This window comes from Salvelinus fontinalis, chromosome 4 (genome assembly GCF_029448725.1).
Source record: "Salvelinus fontinalis isolate EN_2023a chromosome 4, ASM2944872v1, whole genome shotgun sequence".
NCBI classification, from domain to species: Eukaryota; Metazoa; Chordata; class Actinopteri; order Salmoniformes; family Salmonidae; genus Salvelinus; species Salvelinus fontinalis.
In genome coordinates, this window is record NC_074668.1 from 85,127,543 (window position 1) to 85,144,212 (window position 16,670).

At 41.3% G+C, this 16,670-nt stretch overlaps 2 protein-coding genes across 2 annotated transcripts in view; both read right to left on the reverse strand.

The window, feature by feature from the left end:
• LOC129854551 (kinesin-like protein KIF23) overlaps positions 1 to 1,369 on the reverse strand; it is a 62,861-nt gene extending 61,492 nt beyond the window's left edge. Inside the window, exon 1 of the mRNA XM_055921745.1 lies at positions 1,241 to 1,369. Within this exon, the coding sequence (XP_055777720.1) occupies positions 1,241 to 1,254 (14 nt within the window). The 5' untranslated portion in view covers positions 1,255 to 1,369. The remainder of the gene's footprint in view (positions 1 to 1,240) is intronic.
• A 640-nt stretch (positions 1,370 to 2,009) lies between these two features.
• LOC129854553 (membrane progestin receptor gamma-B-like) lies at positions 2,010 to 12,951 on the reverse strand. Its single transcript, XM_055921751.1, is given in 9 exon segments — positions 2,010 to 3,268; positions 3,271 to 3,519; positions 3,852 to 3,996; positions 4,693 to 4,789; positions 7,580 to 7,624; positions 8,433 to 8,559; positions 10,012 to 10,217; positions 12,311 to 12,438; positions 12,803 to 12,951. Coding segments are annotated over 9 exon segments (1,071 nt in total). The 5' UTR covers positions 12,857 to 12,951; the 3' UTR covers positions 2,010 to 3,248.
• Positions 12,952 to 16,670: the final 3,719 nt, after the last annotated feature.

Consider the following 16,670-nt stretch of genomic DNA (forward strand, 5'->3'; position numbering starts at 1 on the left):
AGTTTAAAGCAGTGCGACAAAAAACAGAGTTACACATGGAATAAATAAACATACAGTCAATAACACAATAGAAAAAGTCTATATACACTGTGTGCAAATGAGATAAGATTAGGGAGGTAAGGCAATAAATAGGCCGTAGTGACAAAGTAATTACAATTTAGCAATTAAACACTGGAGTGATAGATGTGCAGATACTCTGAATGATCGGCTATGAAAAGCCAACTGACATTTACTCCTGAGGTGCTGACCTGTTGCACCCTCTACAACCACTGTGATTATTATTTGACCCTGATGGTCATTTATGAACATCTTGGCCATGTTCTGTTAAAATATCCACACGGCACAGCCAGAAGAGGACTGGCCACCCCTCATAGCCTGGTTCCAGGCTTTCTGGGGAGTTTTTCCTAGCCACCATGCTTCTACACCTGCATTGCTTGCTGTTTGGGGTTTTAGGCTGGGTTTCTGTACAGCACTTTGTGACATCATCTGATGTAAGAAGGGCTTTATAAATACATTTGATTGATTGACCATGGAGCCAGCGCCAGATGTTTCTCGGAAAACTGTCCATTTCGTCCCCATGCTAGGTAGCAGAAGCCACAGCAGTCATTTTGGACTGGCAGTGTAAGCCAATCAACTCTTTTTCTTGTTCAACTTGACATGCCATTCCATAATGGCCGATGTGGCTACTACTAGCTAGCTTTAAGACAGAGGGCAGTTTACTTAAAAACTAACAGTTGTTCAATCTTATCGGTGTAACGATTGGGGTAATGGGACAATTCGGAGTACAAGGTATTTCTTCATTCCTGCATTGAGGTACCTTTCCGATATATCTTACACTGGTTCCTTGTGCCTTAAACTAAACAGTTCGCCTGTCAGACCCTGGTGCAGCTGTAAGCAAGCGGGTCGGATCTGCTGGCTACAAAATCAGCCCACCCTTCAGAACATTATAAACGTTCAAGTCAACAGCGCAAACTGGCGTCTCAATTTATTGTGTTGGCTAACGTCTATGCATTATGTTGGAGTAGCTTACTAAACTGGCAAACATTACATTCGACATGATACTTAGATAGCTAGTTAGCCACAATTGCCGTGATATCTATCAATCAAGGTTTAGTTAGCTAGAAGGCTAAAATGCTAACTGCTGGCTACCTTGTTCGCTATCGTTATTAAACTGCTTACGAACACAACCACAATTGTTAACGAATGAAAACTTTACATAATAGTACACTATTGTACTTACACAGGTCTTTGCATTTTTTTATGTTGCCTTTGTTTATCTTTCCCCTTAAGTTCGGTGAGCTTCTTCAGTTTTTGAAAATTCCCTCTCGTGTGACATCACGTAGGTGTTGGTGGTTTTGCGCCAGTAAAAACGCAGACAGCTTAATCATTATGTGAAGGAAGCCCCGCCCCCATATTTGTGTCGCCCCAAAGTACCTTCTTATCTGCCCTGGCCGACAATCTAGGATCGGCTGAGTGTGCTGCACACCTCTGCATTATAATTTGTTGGGAATAAAACTAACCATATCTTCAATAATCATTCAATACATTTTTTTTTGTGTACAATGTCTATTTCAAGAATATTGTGCTTATGATAAAAATCCAAAGTGATCCACTAGCCTACATATGGTTAATGAAATAAGAAAAAGTGAGCTAAAGGCTCTTCTTCAAATGTGAGAAGTCCGTTTTTGGAGTTTGCTGTAGGCTTATGTAACCGATGTGAAATAGCTAGCGGTGGTGCTCGCTAACAGCGTTTCAATCGGTGACGTCACTCACTTTGAGACCTTGAAGTGGTGGTTCCCCTTGCTCTGCAAGGGCCGCGGCCCTGGGTTGGCGCCCGGGTCAGGGCGAGGGAACGAACTAAAGTTATACTGTTACACCTAGTTCATGTGTTGCATTCACAGGATGTTTTTGCTCTCTAGTTTATTCCAAGGCAATACACAGACACTTTTTATTTATGGGAATTCACAATAAATAACATTGCAAAATATATGAACTAAAATAAGACAAGATTTACAGGAGCCAAAGAAAATGTTTAATATCTAACGGAGACCAATAATCTTGGTGATGCTTTAAATAATACTGTACTTAACAGTGTACAAGAAAGCGATCTGACATGTATAATTTTATCTCTGAAAGGCACCTTCACTTTAGTAGCTGACCATCATACATACTGTAAACTTCATTAATAAGTTATTGTATCCTTCAGTGCTGATTTTAGTTTACAGTAGACAACCAAAACCCTCTACTTAACAGCCCTTAGACTACAGACTGTGGCCCTAATATTGTTGATATATGTTTGTGGTACATATCCATTGTTTGTGTATAAAAATGATCAAGTGATCAATATATTTAGTATAAAAATGATGTGTTTAAAAAGAAAGAAAAATTAAATTGAAGGAATATTGAAAATTCCTCTTCAAGTAACATTCAGTGGATTGATTCTGCATATACAGTTTGACTTCCCACTGCTCCAGTCTCTTCCTGCTCCTCCGTGGATTGATTCTTCATATACAGTTTGACTTCCCACTGCTCCAGTCTCTTCCTGCTCCTCAGTGGATTGATTCTTCATATACAGTTTGACTTCCCACTGCTCCAGTCTCTTCCTGCTCCTCAGTGGATTGATTCTTCATATACAGTTTGACTTCCCACTGCTCCAGTCTCTTCGTGCTCCTCAGTGGATTGATTTGTTAAACAGTTTGTGACTTCCCACTGCTCCCAGTCTCTTCCTGCTCCTCAGTAGCGTTGGTAAATCAGCGAACAAAAGCAAGGCCTATGTGTTTAGTACTGTGTACTAGTCCTATAGTCAATGTAATACTACCAGAGGCACCACTGTCTGTCGCTCATTGCAGTATATCTGGAGCTCTTGTTCAGCTATCAGTTTATTCATCCATGCTGACATAATGTGAAGAACAGTTCATTGCCCCTTCAGCATTGTATCTTGTCACGACTTCACCTCTATCCCCCACCAAGAAGTCATAGTGGTTCACTTCACTTGTTCACCTCTTCTCCCAAGCCCACCCTCACCACAGTGTCCAGTTTATTAATAGTAATATAATACAAATATATGCCATTTAGCTGACACTCTTATTCAAGCGACTTACATTCATGCTTGTATACATCTTACGTGTGGGTGGCCCTGTGAATCGAATCCACAATCCTGGCATTACAGGCACAATGCTCCACCAACTGAACCATCCAGTTTCTACATCCCGTATACATTGTAATTAGCATGTGGCTAATGGCTAGTGCTAGTGGTACTGGCAGCCCTTGGATGTGATTGTGTCTTCTCAGTGTGTTCTCCCCGGGTGGCTGACCAGAGCAGAGGCAGACTAAAGAGGAAGATGATGCCAAGGCTGAGGGTTACACTCAGCAGTGCCGCCCCCAGTGTGTTGGTGAAGGTGATGGGCAGAGAGTACGTGAGGAGCCACGGCCGTCGCGTCACCATGTCCTGCTCAATGGCCTCCATCTGGAAATGAGTGCCGATTATGCCGAACACGTGGAACAGTTGGTGGCTGTGACCTGCAGAGGGTGCAAAAGGACTGTGGTTAAATACCTGCAGTAGTAGTGGTACAGGAGAGGTACGAAGCAGAACTCAAGGAGAACTGTAACTGGCCAGCAACAGAAGAACTGGCCTCCACAGCATAAGGGGGAAACAGGAAGACACAGTGAGACCCAGAGGCAGTGATATAAAGACTACTCTGTTGTTTAAATGCTACATATGTCATACCACTAATGTCAAGCCAGTGTTGATCAGTCTCCATTGTATTACAACAAGTCTTGCACAATACAGTGACAAATCATTCTGAATGAATCAAACAAGCAGTCTTTCCAGATAGACCATGCACTTTGACCTATGTAGTCGAAGCTGCCAGGGGCCAGGCGCTCTGGTAGGTGTGTGACGAAGAGGAATGCGGTCAGGAAGGCCAGGGCGATGTGGGTGTGGTGGAGAGCGTTGGTATCGTTGTCAGTGCAGCCCTCACCCACACACAAGAAGAGCTGTCAAAACACAGTAGAATGTATTAGTCTCACGTCACATGACATGTTTCATCACAGTCATACTCCACATGGCTGTTGAACCAAGATAGCATGGTACAGGTGTAGGATATTCATTTGATCACCCGGTTGTTGCAGGACATTTCCTATACAGCAGGAAACACCAACTTGTAGTGTATTTGAGCTTTAAAAAATATTTTAACATTGGTAATTTACAGTTCAAAATTTCAGACTTGATTTGTCCTAACTAAAAACGTATCAACCCATACAAAAATGTCCATGAATTATAATCTATAATTATAATAAAAATTTCTGTTGCTGCAGGATTATTTTACTGCTGTGAGAAACTGGTCAAATTAAGATCCAATAGCTGTGCATATAGAATTTCAGAACTGTTCATAAATACTTAAATGTACACCTGCATTCCACTGACTTGACCATAATTATACCATTAACCAGACAACAAAGTGTAAAGAGCTTGCTAGGTTTCAAAATATATAGTCGTACAATAATCAGACAATACTAGCTTCAGCTCATTTCATCCCTAAGTCCCACGATCTGGCCAAAAAATGAGAAAAACATCACATGAATCAAACATTGACACAGTGCACTTCAGCATGACAAACACTGTTCTAAACTTATCAACTGTTCCTCAGGCACAGTCTGTCACACAGAGGGGTGAGAAATGTAATGACTCACCCTGTAGAAGAGAGGAATGTTGTCAAACAGGTAGGGTAATGCGAAAGCTAGAATGCGGAGAAATTTGCCAAATTTTGGGCTCTTACACTCTGAGAATCTGAAAAAAAAAAGTTATGTTTTATCAGCCATCACAATGAGCCAAATCCATGCACATTCGTTATACACTGCAAATAATTACGGATTTTAATTAATCAACGTATGCCATCTCTTTGTTCCCCATCTCTGTGCATTAAGGATAGATGAATAGAAGATGCTCTTAACAGCGTCGAGGGAACAAATTATTGCATTACTGCTGCATGGTTATTAAAATTATTAGAAACCCCTTTCCCGTTATTGAATTTGGGAATAAACTGTAGCCTTTATGAACTTGCTCCCAAATAGACACTTTTTCAGTGCATTTTTGTATCTAGCATGAACTCATCTTGTTTAAATATTACACAGGACATTTTCATGGTTTTATATTCCCATCACAAATCACTTACAGTGCATTTGGAGAGTATTGAGACCACTGGACTTTTCCCACATTTTGTTACGTTATAGCCTTATTCTAAAATGGATTCAAATGTTTTCCTTCCCCTCATCAATCTACACATAATACACAATAAATACATTTTGCAAAAGTATTAAAAATGACATTTACATAAGTATTCAGACCCTTTACTAAGTACTTTGCTGATACTTTGCTGATGATGCTACAAGCTCGGCACACCTGTATTGGGGAGTTTCTCCCATTCTTCTCTGCAGATCCTCTCAAGCGCTGTTAGGTTGGATGGGGAGCGTCGATGCACAGCTATTTTCAGGGCTCTCCAGAGATGTTCGATTGGGTTAAAGTCCGGGCTCTGGCTGGGCCACTCAAAGACTGGTCCAAAAGCCACTCCTGTGTTGTCTTGGCTATGTGCTTAGAGTCGTTGTCCTGTTGGAAGGTGAACCTTCACCACAGTCTGAGGTCCTGAGAGTTATGGAGCAGATTTTCATCAAGTCTCCCATTCCCTGCCGCTGAAAAACATCCCCACAGCATAACGCTGCCACCACCATGCTTCACTGTAGGGAAGGTGCCGGATCCTTCCAGACGTGACCCTTGGCATTCAGGCCAAAGAGTTCAATCTCGGTTTCATCAGACCAGAGAATTTTGTTTCTCATGGTCTGAGAGTCCTTTAGGTGCCTTTTGGCAAACTTCAAGCAGGCTGTCATGTGCCTTTTACTGAAGAGTGGCTTCTGTCTGACCACTACCATAAAGGCCGGATTGGTGGAGCGCTGTAGAAATGGCTTTCTTTCTGGAAGATTCTCCCATCTCCACAGAGTAACTCTGGACCTCTATCAGAGTGACCATCAGGTTATTGGTCACCTCCCTGACCAAGGCCCTTCTCCCCCGATTGCTCAGTTTGGCCAGGCGGCCAGCTCTAGGAAGATTCTTGGTGGTTCCAAACTTCTTCCGTTTAAGAATGATGGGGACCACTGTGTTCTTGGGGACCTTCAATGCTGCAGAAATGTTTTGGTAACCTTCCCCAGATCTGTGCCTCAACACAATCCTGTCTCGGAGCTCTACAGACAATTCCTTCGACCTCATGGCTTGGTTTTTGCTCTGACATGCACTGTCAACTGTGGGACCTTATATAGACATGTGTTTTTCCACATGTCCAATCAATTGAACTTGCCACAGGTGGTCTTCAATCAAGTTGTAGAAACATCTCAAGGATGATCAATGGAAACAGGATACACATGAGCTCAATTTCTAGTCTAATAGCAAAAACGTTTTTTAAGGCTGTAACGTAACAAATGTGGGAAAAGTCAAGGGGTCTGAATGCTTTCCGAATGCACGGCTTCAATTAAATTCACTCACTTGCTCTCCTTACCTTTCACACAATCATAACTGCTGAGTCATTGTCAGATCAGATCATTAGCAAAATAGATTCTGTTTTTGTAGCTTTGAAACACATTCCAGTGTAAATGAAGCCAACTCCCTCTTCACATAAAGAACACACGATCTGTTGCTAACTACTGTACATGTCTTCCCTCTCCTTACTACCTCTTCCAACTAAAACCACACTTGATAGTCTACTTATGGAGTGACGAGGCCTACATGTTTTTTTTGTTAGCTCACACCCACATAATTGAAAAGGGAGGTGCATAGTGCCACTAATATTTCAAGGGTAACTCCGCCACTTTCAACCTCATATTCATTATCTCCAGCACCAAACCAGTGTCTACATATGTGAAAATGGAAACCATGTGTTTGATGTATTTGATACCATTCCACCCATTCTTTTCCAGCCACTACCATGAGCCCATCCTGCCCAATTAAGGTACCACCAACCTGTGATAGACAGTGAGTTAGGTTAGCAGTAGCACAGTGAGTTAGGTTAGCAGTAGCACAGTGAGTTAGGTTAGCAGTAGCACAGTGAGTTAGGTTAGCAGTAGCACAGTGAGTTAGGTTAGCAGTAGCACAGTGAGTTAGGTTAGCAGTAGCACAGCGAGTTAGGTTAGCAGTAGCACAGCGAGTTAGGTTAGCAGTAGCACAGCGAGTTAGGTTAGCAGTAGCACAGCGAGTTAGGTTAGCAGTAGCACAGTGAGTTAGGTTAGCAGTAGCACAGTGAGTTAGGTTAGCAGTAGCACAGTGAGTTAGGTTAGCAGTAGCACAGCGAGTTAGGTTAGCAGTAGCACAGTGAGTTAGGTTAGCAGTAGCACAGTGAGTTAGGTTAGCAGTAGCACAGTGAGTTAGGTTAGCAGTAGCACAGCGAGTTAGGTTAGCAGTAGCACAGCGAGTTAGGTTAGCAGTAGCACAGTGAGTTAGGTTAGCAGTAGCACAGTGAGTTAGGTTAGCAGTAGCACAGCAGTTGACAGATAGCAAAATAAAACGCATGACTAACGGAGACGACATGATGTTTACCTTTTTATGATGTCATGGTTATATTGGATATATGGTAAACCAAGCCTTGGCAGAAAAGAGGAGGGAGAAGCATTGTGAGACAGCCATCAAGCAGAGAATACTATAATTATGAAGAAAGGTAGGCAAACCAGTCAGTGTGCGTTTTAACAATGTGTAGGCTTAGAGTACAATGACAAACATAGTCACAATAGCTGCTACACAGTGAAGCTAAGCTGAGGTAAAAGACCGGTCCAATGAGGTAAAAGACCGGTCCGAGCTGAAAGGAGCAGCTTCATTCCCCAAAATGTATTCATAACAGCAGTGTGTGTATCAAATGTACATGAAATGTACATTAAAATGTTTAATGTCAAATATGTGTCCACACAGTAGGATTTAGACTAAATGTGATTGTTTCTGGTTGGAGGAATATTGTCATTTTGTAATCTTATTAATTCACAACATCCAAAGCTAGGGGTCAAGTTGTACAATCACATTCCTTTAAAACCCAGAGCTAATTATACAATATCCTCATTAGCACTATGAGATGCCTGAGATTGAGTGGTTGCTAAACAACAGGCAAGTTGACATTTATTGTCATGAGTCTTGTCCTGGAGGCAGAACTGAGCGTTTTCCCCTTAGATAGGCCAGCTGGCTATATTGTAAACATTCATGAAAACAAACATTTGCTTTTTGGTTTTCATTTCAGGTTAGATTTAGCAGTGTGGTTAAGGTTGTGGTTAAGGTTAGGTTTAAAATCAGATCTGATGACTTTGTGGCTGTGCCAGCTAGTGACCACTCTGCAGAGCTGCCTCCAGAACAAGGAAAAACACTGACCTGCAAACAACAGTGGCTTTCCAGTAGAAAGCTCTCTTACCTGGAGTAGCAGGCTAAGGCGGTACAGATGACAGTGTTTACCACAGCGATGGGGATATAGTACTGGTGGAACAAACTGTTCACCCACTTATCAGGAATCACGTAGGCAGAATATGTTATGGCAGATCCTGGAGGGGAAAGAAATAGGCATAACCATACATGCAGGAATAGACACAAATACATAAACATGTGTGTGCATACACAGGTACTGCAAACTATGTGTATATACCATAGACTAAATTGATGTGTATAATATACACACATACAGATGGAGGATCTTAATTTGATCACCCTGTTTCAGGAGATCTTTCATGCTGTTGCAAACTGGCTCAAATTAAGATCCTACATGTGGGAACTCATGTGGGAAAGGAATTCATGCGTGTGTACACTCAAACACACACTGTCACCCTTCAGCATGCAGATGCTGGCAGAAGTGTAGGTTCCAATCTGAGGACTGGTTGGTCCAGGACTCAGTATGCATGGTACATGTGCTTAAGCACATTCCTGCATGCATTTCCATAACTAATGAGTTAGTTGAGGTTATAGTTACCCTGACTGTACATTATGTCCTGTTTAAGACCTGCTACACACAAAGGGATTTTTAAAACTGGGTGCAGAGCTATATAAATGCAAACCATTATGATTGCGTTTTTCCACATCAACCCCTACTGCCAACCTTAGACACCTTTTGTAAGCCCCACCAAAATACAAAACGATTGAATGTGTGGGCCAAATATGGTCATAGAGCCTGTGGTAGGCCAGGCAGTTGGTACCATTTATCTTAGACACATGTACTTCCATCAGATCTGTAATGAGGAATTAACAAGCGACTAGGGGTTGATTTGGGATTGGGGGAAACCACAGAATTAGATCAAATGAAACAGGCATAGATGTTTAATGTGAATAATCCAACACACCAAATTGTACATCAAAAGTATGACTGGCCAGTGTACCCACCACAGAACATCCATTTGAATGAGACTATATTCCCTTTCTACCAGTGGAGGCTGCTGAGGGGAGGACAACTCATAATAATGGCTGGAATGGAGCAAATGGAACGGCATCAAACAATGTTTCATGTATTTGATACCATTCCACGGATTCCGCTCCAGCCATTACCACAAGCCCATCCTCCCCAATAAAGGTGCCACCAACCTCCTGTGCTTCCTACCCAATCAAACTCCATCAGGGTATCATACAACGACTCTCAGTTAAAAGACCTGCCGGTTCAAAACTCTATACAAATCCAACCCCTTATACATTGACTAGATGGAATCCATACAATGCCTTTCCCTCTAGAAATACACTTGCATAATATAGTAGTCATGTCGCTAGGGGCAACAATGTTCTTTTGAATAGAATTCTATGTCTATGACGTGTCTACTCACCCAGGCTGTAGAGACTCAGAGCTCCTTTTGAATAGAATTCTATGTCTATGACGTGTCTACTCACCCAGGCTGTAGAGACTCAGAGCTCCTTTTGAATAGAATTCTATGTCTATGACGTGTCTACTCACCCAGGCTGTAGAGACTCAGAGCTCCTTTTGAATAGAATTCTATGTCTATGACGTGTCTACTCACCCAGGCTGTAGAGACTCAGAGCTCCGTAGTCGAAGAAGAAGCAGATGTGTCGTGCTCGCGTTGACATGGTGCTAAAGGTGTGGGCACAGCTAGAGGCCAGCGGGTACACACAGCACGACATCAGGAACACCAGGAGGGGCCATGTGAACGAGTCGTGCCACACGTCCCGCATCAGGACCACCGTCAGCAGCTTCCATAAGAAGTACCTGTCAGGACACACAGAGGACAGAGGGGGTTAGTTTGGCACTGGAGGTCGCATTCCTTTCAGGACCAGTTGTTTATCGGGGGAGCAATCGTTTACCAGTTTTATGGTACTTGTCTCAGCATTCAGTCAGAATGCAAGTTAATTATGATTCTTCAAAATTAAATAGTTATTTTGGATTGTTCGCCCAAACATCACAGTGATAGCTTTAAAAAATAAAAATATCCCCTTTAACCAGCCTGGTCTTTTGTAAGATTACTGTATTCTCCAGTTCAGTCAGCCACAGTGAGTTACTATATCTACCACAAGGTTTTCCCTGGCCTGTACACAGTAGTTACAGAGGCAGCGGGCTGTGTTTCCATGTCTCTGCACACCTCATTAACGAATAAACCTTATTTGTGGTTTTCCCCATCGTTACACTGAGCTGTTCACTAATTGTGGCAACTCATTTGAGAGCTGTGAGAGGAGAGAGAAGAGGGAGACAGAGAGAGAGGGAGAAATAGAAAGAGGATTCCTTGATCCTTGCAGTGCAGCGGCAAGTGTATTAACGACCGTCATCATCAGGTAGACACAGTCACATACACCATGCTACACTGCTAATCAACTACTACTTCCTGTGAAAGGCCTCAAGCCTGTGGAATATGCTTCAGCTGCTATTCAATAAAACCTGTTAATCATGTTTTCTGGTTTAGTCCAAATCCAAAGCAACATTGTTCCAGGGAATTGAGAGTGAGTGAGCATGTTTCAATATGCAGTTGCTTTTTTCTGTCATTAAAAGACATGGTATGTTCATTGTTCGTATCCAAATGATAAAGATAACACTAAACATGAGAGAAAAGTTCAACTGTTTACTCTGGTCTCAGTCAAGCCTCCAGTATGATTGACACGAGACTGTCTGGTTCCAGTTAACCATCATGTTTAATGACTACACCTGCTCTTTACACATCCTTCATAAGAAGCAGAGGACTGCCATGGACTATTCTGCTTTATAGCATCTACCATCATGTTTAATGACTACACCTGCTCTTTACACATCCTTCATAAGAAGCAGAGGACTGCCATGGACTATTCTGCTCTATAGCATCTACCTCATTTAAAGAGACGACTCAGAATGTAACTCCTTGGAAAGAGACAAAGAATGTGACCATTTTTTACTTCTATGTTGTTCAGTGACAGGCAAAGAGGTACTAGTGTATGGCCTCATCCCCGGCCATACACTACATGTTCAGTATGACGAATATAGAAACATGGAGCCATATTACGGAGCAAAATCCTAACTGCCATTTCTATCTAATGTCCAAAATCGTAACCTGCCACTACAGAAGCAAATAATAAAACCAATTTGTGTGTGTGTGTGGGGGGGGGGGGGGGTCTGCATTGAATACTACAATGATCCTCAAAGAGATGTTATACGGGTTATTAAATAGTTTGAGAAGTCCCCCCATCTTCTATTAACTAAAATTCACAGGATTACCTGACACACATTGAACTATACGGATCATTATTTTTAGGGGATGAAGATTTTTTGAGTAAAGAATCTAAGGAAAAGAGCTCAATTTGTTTTAATCTATGAAGGAAGTTAAGGTTTTGAATTTACCACAACCATGTCTTAAGGACACATACCACTGCTGTGACGGGTGCAAATTTTTGTTCTTACCCAGCGCTTATACATCTGATTCCACTCATGAACTAATAACCATTCAACCCTGAATTAGGTGTGTTAGTGCTGGGTAACACTTGATTTAGATCGTCCCAAGTAGATGGTTTGTAGAGATGTTCAGTAGATGTTCAATAACTGTAAACAAATGTCAATGTTTCTGTACAGCACTTGTGACATCAGCTGATGTAAGAAGGGCTTTATAAATATATTTGATTGATTGAAATAACTATCCACTAACCCTAGCCCTAACCCTGATTCTAAACCTAACCCTAAGCCAAATTTAGCAAGCAATTGCTAAACAGATAGTTTGTTGATAGTATGACCATCTACAGAGCAGCTTGTGTGGGACGATCCAAATAAAGTGTGACCAAAACATGTGCCCCCATGTGGCGTTCACAAGGAACCCCGTAAGTGTAACAGGTGTCGCTCGGCCATACCATGTGGGCAGGAAGTGTGTCCAGATATTGAGCGTTTCATTGGTCAGCTGGAAGAGGCTGAGGATGCAGTCAGTGGCTGAGCTGCGAGGGTGTCGATAGCCTGAGATGATGCTGTCCTCATGGAACACCTAAACAAAACAAAACCCAGGGTTACTGCACAGTCGGCCAACACTCATTCACCACACAGTAGTAGGCTATATCTAGATACATATGGAGAGTAACCTGTTTACTATAAACACAATGGTTATGATGTTGATAGATTTCCCAGTGAAAGTAGGACTATACATTCTTGAGGGGAGTCCCAATGATGCATTCTTGACATTCTAAGTGGCAAGAATAAACACAAGATTCAGAATAGTGTTCCGCTCAAATTCCATGTCCACATGTTCAACTTCTGAATTAACTGGACTTAAATATAAAATATAACCTCGACTCTGAAAACAATATTGTAGGATTTGTCATTATAAAACGTAGTGAAGTAAAGTAACTTACTTTTGGGACTTGGTTGATGGTGAAGACTCTGGGCAGTTTAATCAGGCTTAGCATGTTGTCTGAGAGGACAGAGGTGTTGACTTCACTTGCTGTTTGAACTGAAGCCAGAGAGAGGGAGCATCTTTCCCTTTATAAGGTTGTTGCTATGTTGTTCTGTCGGTTCCTCCCTCCCACTCCCCACCCATCCAGAATATTCAGTACACCTGTTCCACTCCTCCTCTCTCTCTCTCTCTCCCTCCCTCTCGTCAGGCTCTGCACACCCCATCTAGTTTCACCCTAAGACAAAAGGTGCTGAGCAGCTGAGTTCACGTTCACACACAGACACACACAAATATTCACATTCTTCGAAAAAGCTGCCAAGGGAGAAAACCTTTGAAAAAGGCAACAGAAGTCTTACCAAAAGCTTTCATATTTTGAAAGATAATGGTTTATGAGTTACAGAGTTTGTCTTTGAGAGCAGTTGGCCTATTGTTCTCTGAAGTAAAAACAATTAGTTAAGACTGATTACGGTAGCTTACAATCACAAAGGGGAAAGAGCACAGCAATACAACGAGTTTAGCAGCTTTCACAGTGATGTTTAGAGATTTCAACCCCTGCCTTGCCTCTGCTTGGTACTCGTGAACTAGATCCATGGAATAAGTATCAGAAAAATATAAATTGATCTGTCTATGCATGCAGCAAAGAAATACATAACATTATTCTGGAAATCTACAATCCTCCTACTTGATCACAGCGGCTAAATTAAATATCTAGCTACATCATTGAGGACAAGATTTAGGTCCTACTGTAACATCAAAGGCAGACCAAATGATTTCCAAAATATCTGGCAGTCCCACATCAGATTCATGTCAATAAGAAATAAGACATGTGAATATGAACTCGTTTTTGTTTGTCTGATTGTCTGTATGCATGGTTGTACCTGTTCTAATACTGTACATGAGTGTATGCATGGTTGTACCTGTTCTAATACTGTACATGAGTGTATGCATGGTTGTACCTGTTCTAATACTGTACATGAGTGTATACATGGTTGTACCTGTTCTAATACTGTACATGAGTGTATACATGGTTGTACCTGTTCTAATACTGTACATGAGTGTATACATGGTTGTACCTGTTCTAATACTGTACATGAGTGTATACATGGCTGTACCTGTTCTAATACTGTACATGAGTGTATACATGGTTGTACCTGTTCTAATACTGTCATGAGTGTATGCATGGTTGTACCTGTTCTAATACTGTACATGAGTGTATACATGGTTGTACCTGTTCTAATACTGTACATGAGTGTATACATGGTTGTACCTGTTCTGATACTGTACATGAGTGTATACATGGTTGTACCTGTTCTAATACTGTACATGAGTGTATACATGGTTGTACCTGTTCTAATACTGTCATGAGTGTATGCATGGTTGTACCTGTTCTAATACTGTCATGAGTGTATACATGGTTGTACCTGTTCTGATACTGTACATGAGTGTATACATGGTTGTACCTGTTCTAATACTGTCATGAGTGTATGCATGGTTGTACCTGTTCTGATACTGTACATGAGTGTATGCATGGTTGTACCTGTTCTGATACTGTACATGAGTGTATGCATGGTTGTACCTGTTCTAATACTGTACATGAGTGTATGCATGGCTGTACCTGTTCTGATACTGTACATGAGTGTATACATGGTTGTACCTGTTCTGATACTGTACATGAGTGTATACATGGTTGTACCTGTTCTGATACTGTACATGAGTGTATGCATGGTTGTACCTGTTCTAATACTGTACATGAGTGTATACATGGTTGTACCTGTTCTAATACTGTCATGAGTGTATGCATGGTTGTACCTGTTCTGATACTGTACATGAGTGTATGCATGGTTGTACCTGTTCTAATACTGTACATGAGTGTATGCATGGTTGTACCTGTTCTAATACTGTCATGAGTGTATACATGGTTGTACCTGTTCTGATACTGTACATGAGTGTATGCATGGTTGTACCTGTTCTAATACTGTACATGAGTGTATACATGGTTGTACCTGTTCTGATACTGTACATGAGTGTATACATGGTTGTACCTGTTCTGATACTGTACATGAGTGTATGCATGGCTGTACCTGTTCTGATACTGTACATGAGTGTATGCATGGCTGTACCTGTTCTGATACTGTACATGAGTGTATGCATGGTTGTACCTGTTCTGATACTGTCATGAGTGTATGCATGGCTGTACCTGTTCTAATACTGTACATGAGTGTATACAAGTCATAGGGAAGAAATACAAAATAAAAACAGGTATTATTTAAGCAATTCAGTGTAATGAAATTGTATCTTTTTTTACATGCACTTGACAATACATTTATAAAAAAGGTTTCACAGTGAGGAATCTTGGTTCAACTTCAACGTAACAGTGACAAAAACAAGCACTACCTCAGTCTCCAAGGAACCAGCTGTTACTGACATTCATTGTCTTAAGAATCACTTTAGAATGGGTGGCCATTTTCCATTAAGAGACACCTAAAGTGAAGATGTCTGGAGATTAGCAGTGAATTTAGCCAGGTCCCAGATCTGTTTGTGCTGTCTTTCCAACTCCTACAGATGTAGGATCTTAATTTGAGCCAGTTCGCTACAGGAGGAAAATAATCCTGTAGCAACAGGAAATGTGAATTATTATGTGGATTATAATTAATGGACATTTTTGTAAGGGTTGATACATTTTTCGTTAGAGCAAATCAAGTGACATTTTAAAGTGGAAATTATAAACTTTAGAATACTTTTTAAACCTTGAATACACTACAAGTTTGCATTTCTTGCTCGGCAGGAAAATTCTCAGCAACAAAAAGATTGATCAAATTAAGATCCTACATCTGTATGGTCATTGCGTAAGAGCACAAACAAATCTGGGACCAGGCTATATTGAACTCTGCCAAATATGCAAACTGAGTTTCAGTCACACCAGATAAAGGCTGGTAATGAAGGGTGTAAGCGGCAGAAAGAAACATCTCTGTCACTCATTCCTTCCATGTTAGAAAGAGACATGTACCATGTCATCTGCCCACAGAACGAGTGTCACACCCAGAGATGACTGACAGCTTCAATCAACATTCTTCCATGTTATGCTGTTCAGGATCTGAACACAAAGAATGAAAACATATTTCACGTTTGCTACAGACGTAGTAAGTGGAAACCGTGTCTGAACATTAAGTGTGGCCTTTTCTTAGTCATTTTCTGTCATGTGTAAATAAATGTTGTCTTTAGTGTTGTCTTTTTAATGTTGTCTTTTTTTTTTTTTTTGCTTTGTTTGTTTGAATATAGTTACACATGGTGTTTTATTGCTTTGATTGGACATTGCCATCTACTGTAGATCTAGGTAGTATGTAGGTTTGGTTCACTTGAGGACAGTTCATCTCAAATCTCAGCAACTAGAATGTGTAAAAATTAACCAAGCGTGTAAGCTGAGTAACAACTACATGGCTAGGCCTATATCAGCTCATACATGATGGTCCTACAGATCATAGAAGAGACTGATCTTTTACCTGCAGTACCATTACAAATTAATGTCCCATTTTATCTGAAGATACTCAACAATTTGATAGGGTTATGAGTAGGTTAAGTGAGGGTTGGGGTTAAGGTTAAGGGTCAGTGCAGAGGAGGCTGCTGAGGGGAGGATGGCTCATAATAATAGATTACAGCCTCAAGCCTTTTGGGTATGATGCTACAAGCTTGGCACAGCTGTATTTGGGGAGTTTATCCCATTCTTCTCTGCAGATTCTCTCAAGCTCTGTCAGGTCAGATGGGGAGAGTTGCTGCAAAGCTATTTTCAGGTCTCTCCAGACATCTCCCCAGACCCGGCAGGTTAACTA